This window comes from Phyllostomus hastatus, unplaced genomic scaffold, assembly GCF_019186645.2.
Source record: "Phyllostomus hastatus isolate PE091 unplaced genomic scaffold, TTU_PhHast_1.1 phas_contig_5, whole genome shotgun sequence".
NCBI classification, from domain to species: Eukaryota; Metazoa; Chordata; class Mammalia; order Chiroptera; family Phyllostomidae; genus Phyllostomus; species Phyllostomus hastatus.
In genome coordinates, this window is record NW_025333897.1 from 3,741,850 (window position 1) to 3,748,757 (window position 6,908).

General features: G+C 47.0%; 1 protein-coding gene across 1 annotated transcript in view; it reads left to right on the plus strand.

Annotated features, from left to right (window-relative positions):
* The window catches only part of TDRD12 (tudor domain containing 12), a 77,766-nt gene extending 73,519 nt beyond the window's left edge, over positions 1–4,247 (plus strand). The window contains exons 27-32 of the mRNA XM_045846646.1: positions 1,946–2,049; positions 3,069–3,129; positions 3,223–3,336; positions 3,425–3,578; positions 3,663–3,729; positions 4,153–4,247. Coding sequence (XP_045702602.1) covers positions 1,946–2,049; positions 3,069–3,129; positions 3,223–3,336; positions 3,425–3,578; positions 3,663–3,729; positions 4,153–4,247 — 595 coding nt within the window. The remainder of the gene's footprint in view (positions 1–1,945; positions 2,050–3,068; positions 3,130–3,222; positions 3,337–3,424; positions 3,579–3,662; positions 3,730–4,152) is intronic.
* Positions 4,248–6,908: the final 2,661 nt, after the last annotated feature.

Consider the following 6,908-nt stretch of genomic DNA (forward strand, 5'->3'; position numbering starts at 1 on the left):
GGGAGAGGGGGAAAAGGTACAGAGAATAAGAAGCATAATTGGTAGGTACAAAATAGACAGGGGAGGTAAAGAATAGTATAGGAAATGGAGAAGACAAAGAACTTACAGGCATGACCCATGGACATGAACTAAGGTGGGGGAATGCTGAAGGTAATGGGAGTACCAGGAGGAGGGGAATAAAGGGGAGAAAAAAGAATAGGACAACCGTAATAGCATAATAAATAAAATATACTTTAAAATAAAAACAATTTTAAAATAATAAAAATGAAGATGTCATTGCAATTTAGTAGATTAATCAAAACTGGGATTGATCAGTTATCTGAAACACAGCTATTGAGCCCCAGCTCTGCAAAGCACTCTGGGTGGCTGTGCACACTTCAGTTTGTGGTTGTGCGGGAGTATCACACACCTGTGGTCATAAATACAGGTAGAGAGAGGTGCAGAGAACCACAGGAGTCTGTAGAGGCAGTGCTTTTGGAAGAGAGACTCTGTTTCAGGAGCTGGGTTGGGGCACTGTGGCAGCAATTGGGATCAGAAGCTAGAGGAAGGGCACCTTCCTACAGCAGATTATGGGGGAGGACGGATCCTGGGGACCCCGAAGATCTGGAAGCCATGGGGCTCAGTGACTGACAGACATGGGGGAGTGTGATTCCATAACCCTGCGTCCTGATGACTGAAAGGATTCTGGCACGGTTGGCAGTGAGAGGGTGTTGTCTGGAAGCAGCTAGCCCCTTGGAGAGGGGGAGACACGGCAATGGGTTTGGACCTGTTACGTTTTAGGTGGTTGAAACTGTGAGCCCGGAACTCAGGACCACACTGGGGGAAGGCTTTGGTTTCCAGGTGTTGGAAGAGAGTCTTACCTTGGTTAAGTGCATGAGAGGGAAGGACAGAACCCAGTAGATGAGGGTCTAACGAGGAGGTCAGAGCCATGGTGGAGGAAGAGGGTGAGCAATGGGGTCCTTGCACCCCCAGGAGGGAAAGAGATCTGAGGACGGTCCCTGCCGTGTCCAGGTGGCTGGATATGAGGCACTGCCCTCCCCTGTTTGGGCAGTGCCACACCACAGGCTTCATGCATGTCGGTCAGGTCCCCTGGAGCCACACACAGACCCTGCCCTGTGGCAGGGGTGTACACAGGTGTACCATGTCTGCATAGGTTTGCTCCTTTAGGCTGGACCTCTCAGGGTGCACGGAAGATGAACTGCATCGTCACCCATGAGGGCGGAGTTTGAGTGGCTGGCCACCACAGTGAGAGAGAGATCATCACTGTGTAAACTTCCATGTTTATTAAACCCCATGAATGTCATTACCTGCTCAGAAAGCCAAAAGAGAAGCACAATTTAAAAATGTAGAGAAAGGAGGCCGTCAGTCCTCCAAGGAGCAACTCTCTGGGTATTCAGAACAATACAACAGAGGGCAGAAAAGTGAATTTAGTAGGCTTCTGTGTGTTTAAACCTGCATGCGGGTGTGAGATAGAAAGTGGCAGGGGCAGTATATGCTTTCTTAGGCAAAGGCTTTCTAGAAGCAGACCCAAACTGGTAACAGGACCCCTTGGAGGAGGAGCTGAGGGACCAGGGCAAGGAGGGAAGGAGGTGGCTTTCACTTTCTGCCCTTTTATCCTCTTTGAAGTGGGTGGCAGTGTATGTTATTCTCAAAGTCAAGTGGTTTGAAACAGAACTTGCGTTAATAAATTTGTTAATGCATTTATTTGATAGTACGTATCAACCCTCCACTCTGGGCTCGAGGCCAGGGGCACGGCGCGAACAGCTGGCTGCCGTGCCAGGTGCCTGTGACTGCTTCCCTGTCTGGTGGGCCTGGCTCCTGGCAGGGAGCACATCACGGCCACTGGTTGGCGCCTTCTCGGCTTCTCTCTCCCAGCCAGCAAGTCCCTGCAGAGAGCCAGCGTGTGCCTCCCTCTTCCAAGGTAACCTCTGCCTTTTCTCTGCAGAGTGCCCCCGCCAGAAGGCCTGCGAAGCACACAGCAAGAGGATGCGGACAGGGGTTCAGAAAGACGTGCTGACTCTGAGAGAGACGCAGAAAACCAAAAGCATGGTTGGTTACTTAAAAGATGGTTAACAGCATCATTAATTCTTAGAAATTTTCTAATGAGTAGGCTTTTCACTTGTAGATGAGTTATATAGGTGACCCAACCTGATATCACCCAACTACCTATTTTGACAGGCTTGCCGTGCTTTTTTCTTTTGGCACCTTTTTTCATTTTTATTATTTGAGGTAAAATGTTCATCTGGGAAAATACACAGATCTTAAATGCACAGCTTGTGAGATTTTTTTACATATGTGTATGTCCATTAACCAGGTCAAGCTACCGAATATTTCCAGAACTGCGCAGCCTCCCTCAGGCACCTTCCCCACACCCTGTTCGGACTTCTGTCACTGTCAGCTGGAAGCACGCGGTGCACGCTCCTGTGGCTCCTCCACTCTGCAGCATGACTGTGGAGGTCGTCTAGACCCCTGTGCAGCAGTGGTGCTTGTTATCGCGGAGTGTACTCTGTGGTACAGCTATAGCACACTTTACCACCTCACTGTTGGTGGATGTCCATGTTGTTTCCAGTTTTTGATTATTGTTATTCAAGTTGCTATGAACATTCTTGCTCATGTCTTTGGGTGGAAGCTTCAAGTATTTCAGATTGAGAAATTTGGTTGCATTGTTTTAGACATGTTCTGATTAGTATCACTCCTCAAGTGTATCTTCCATGGGCCCTTGCCGCCGAGGGCAGTGGAGGGGCTCGAGCGTTGCCATCCTGCCGCCACCGGGTGTGCTGCGAACACGCTTCAGAGAGTAACCTTTGTTTCCCAGTTGTGTGATCGTAATGTTTGTCGAAACTTGTTTTTATTAACTTTACTAAGTGATGTGCATTTTAATTTTTTCTAACTATTCTTTGCAACTGTACTGTTATTCTTTGCAACTATATACTTGGGTTACTATGAAATTTATATTCTTAGTACTTCCTCAGCTAAAAGTTGCATAAAGTGCAAAAAAGCACATATATCTGTGTACATTATGGAGTTCCATATAAATAATTTATAGGAAAACTTGACTTTTTCTGCAGAAACTGCACCTGAAAACACCGGAGATGCTTCCATTAACAAAACCACAGAGCCTCTGAAAAGGTACGCCTGCCCAATGCTGGAGAGTCGGTCTGCTCCCTCCCTCACCCGCAAGTGAGGAGTGGCAAGCACATAAGCCTCTTTCTTGCCCTCCAGCTTCCACCCACAGATAAAGTGGTTCCAGAAAGATGATGTGGTCATACTGAGGATGCGGATAAGGAATGTGAAAGATTACAAATGCAAATATTTTAGAGATCGAGTCACTTTTAGGTAGGTTTATATAAATTTATAAAGTAAAATAGAAATAATTCCTAACTTTTTTTTTTTAAACTGGCTTTATATCTTTTTGTGAACCTAGTGCCTGGGTAGGAGAGAAGTTTTACTTGGCTGATTTGGAGCTGCAGGCCAACATAATAAAAGATGATTGCAAGTGTGCAATTAAAAATGACGAACCCGTGATCACCCTTGCGAAAGAGAGAAGGGAACCCTGGCACAGCTTACTCAGACAGAGGGTGAGTTGAAGCGAACTGTGGCCAGCCCTCACAGCCTGAGTATGTTTTATTCTCTCACTTAATGTAAACTGTTCCATTGAACAGAATCCTAATGTGGCTTTTGATTTTGACCACTGGGAAGAATGTGAAGAGGAGAGCCACTTCTCCAAGGGTAAGGGGGCATACTAGCCTGGCCATGGGTCCCAAGTGCCATGGAGTCTGTCACCGCTCCACCGATGTAGGAGTGTGGCGTTGGTGGAAATGGCTCTTTAGTGCAAAGCCCTGAGGAGTGAGATTTCTTCTTGTGGTTGGTGTCGGTGCCAGATGTGCTGGCTTGTGGAGGTGTCAGCGCTTTGTTGTAAACATGTTTTCTCATGACACTTTTACGGCTACCTTCCCAGGCAGAAAAATTCATGTTTTAGCAGAAAAAATGCATCTGCTCATTTCTTGCCCAAATAATGAATATATAAAATGATTTACAAAATAGAGGTAGAACTCAAGAGACTTTCTCTGCATTGACCAAAATAATGGGAGGGAAAAAGATGTGCTAATTAGTTTGTAGTTAACATATGTTTGTAATATCTAACTCTTTCAGTCGTACACACTAAAAACCTGTCCTGCAAAGTGGCAGAGGTGACCAGTGAGGACAGTGACCAAACTTCAGAGGATGACGGAAGCGAGAGCGAATGAGAATATTCATCAAACCCTGAGGCATGACCAGGAGACGGTGAACAGAAATGGATATACCGTGTGACTGAAGGTTGAGAAAACAAGCAGTCATACTCAAAACTTTTTATTACTAAGTGTCATCTTGTGGCACTGGGATTGGTAATGGTCAGAAATTCTGAATTGTTTTAAAAATGGGCTGAAGGCTCCGGCTGTGTAGCTCAGTTGGTTAGAGCGTTATCCTGGTACGCCAGGTTTGCAAGTTCAGTCCCCAGTCAGGGCACACACAAGAATCAACCAGTGAATGCATAAATGAGTAGAACAACAAATTGATATTTCTCTCTCTCTCAAATCAATAAAAATATTAAAAGGAAAAGAAATGGGCTGAAGATGAGGCCATGAAAGGAGGGTGGGAGCAGAGACAGACAGTGGGGTCTAACAGGAGCCCAGCTTCCCTGGGTGGTGGGGCTCACCGCCTCGAACGCAGCCATCCCAGCACACTGCAGTGCAGTGAGTGGCAGCGCGTCCGGCAGCATGCGGACCGCACACACTGTACTGTCTGGAGCCAGTCTGTTTGTTTCATTTAAACCTCTGTTCAGTGTTGGGTTGGCCAAAAAGCCTGTTTAGTTTTTTCCATAAAATAAAAGACACATTTTTCATTTTTACCAATGACTTTATTGATTTGGGTATTTTGAGTATGTCGGCTATCTCCTGCTATGGGCTTTTGGTGGGTAGAGCCCAGGGGTGCTGCTAAACATCTTCCAATGCATGAGACAGCCCCACAGCAAAGAATTGTTTGGCCAAAATATCAGTAGTACCAGGAAACTTCGTAAACCACTTCTGACACATTCCATCAGTCACAGCACCTTCTCCGTACACTGCACAAATCTTTTTTTTTTTGCATTGCAGCTGAGTTTTTATCTTTCTTGAAATAATAAAGCATAATATGCTAAAAATGTTGCATATCTACTTCCATCTTCAGTATTAAAATGGCTGCACAAAAATTCACCAATTTTGATTTTTTTTAAATGCACACTGATATGACAGCTGTCACAGTACAATCTAACCAAATTCTTTTGAATGGAGTTAAAGACAACTAAGCTCAACTAGAGCCATCTACGGAAAATATGTAATAGACTTTTTGGCCAACCTAATACATTCCTAAAAACATCTTGTGCATAGAAATCGAAAATTCCATGTTACAAACCCATGCTCAGCAGTCTTGAACAGAGCCCTTCAACCTTTCTCCCATGAGTTAGTTGGGATTCAATGTAACTGTCTGTCTCTAATATTAAGGTATTGATAGCTCCTCTGGGTAGGTTTACTTCATATGAAGATAGTCCAAGGTTAAAAATCAAAGCCTCAGCAGTACCAGCAGACCAAAGGCTTTCTGCAGGTCAGCTACTGCTTCTGAAGAACCCTCAGTACCTGCAGAGTCCTGGGTATGTGGGACAAAGGTTTCCCTTTAGTGGACACTAAAAAGGACCTGTGGGTGCCTGCAAGTAACCCTCAGGACACCTGGGGGTGATGACCCCTTAAAACACTCATGACCCCATTCGGGGTTGTGACACCCAGCCTCACAAGGTAATCGGGGGGAAGTGTATGCCAGTTTACGTGTGGGAACACCCAGCTGTAACGCACTGCGGGTGTCTGACATTTCACGTGAATTGGAAAAGGGAGAAAGGAGAGTTGCTGGGAAGTGCAGGTGCTGCACACACCCTCAGTGTGTGTGCACCTAGCGCCGTGCCTGGCAGTGGAAAAGCGCACTGCTGGGACAGGGCGGCTGTGACTTGCCCCCAACATCTGTATTCCTTCCATAGTCAAAGCACAGATGGTCAGGTTTGTGGATGTTCCAGGAGCAAGTCACTGCTTGAAAGGGAGGTAAACTCTTGTTACCACGCTGTCCCGTGAGCAGGTTTGGATCACACTGTGGCTCAGTTTCCTCATCTGTAAAATAAGACCTGCTCACCACACAGCTTATCCTCAGGAAGTGACCCTCCCACCCCCCAGCCCTTCACCTCGCCTCTGGGCTGGGGACTTTGTTCTGCCTGCAGGGTAGAGGGCGGGGAGCTAGTGATGGAGGTCAGACGCTGCCCTCTGGTGGGAGCTCGTGGTGTGCAGCCTGAACTGTTGCCATCAGGAGCTCGTCCTTGTGCTTGTGGCCGCCCTGCCTCAGGATGGACAGGCAGGTGTCACATTGGCACAAGAAGTATGGTGGTGATTTTCCTTTTTTTGCTAAGTGAGGCAGGCTGTTCAAGAAATAGGAAGCTCTGTGTCTTCACTGGCAAAGGTTTTGACTGCAGAGCTCCCCTCCTGTGCTCACGAGGGGCCGATTTCTACAGACACAGCCTTTGCTCCACTGTGGGGGGTGGCCCTGGGGCTGCAGCGGCAACCTCCTGAGTCCTGCTGGCTCGCCCCGTGGGTGTTGGCCACCTGCAGTTTCTGTTACAGTTGTATCCAGTCTCCTTTGTAAAACAGCAAATAATACTAGCCAGTAATTGCGGTGCACAACTGTGTGTGTCCCATGAGCCGGTGCTGGGGCCCTGCTCTCAAGGAAGACCTAATGCTCACGCTCGTGTGGTGCACAAGCAGCTGCGTGACCAGACCAGGGGGAGATTGTGCCTTCAACCAGTCTCCGTTCCTTTTTCCAGATGTTTACATTTGCTGTTTGGAGCTCTAAATAAA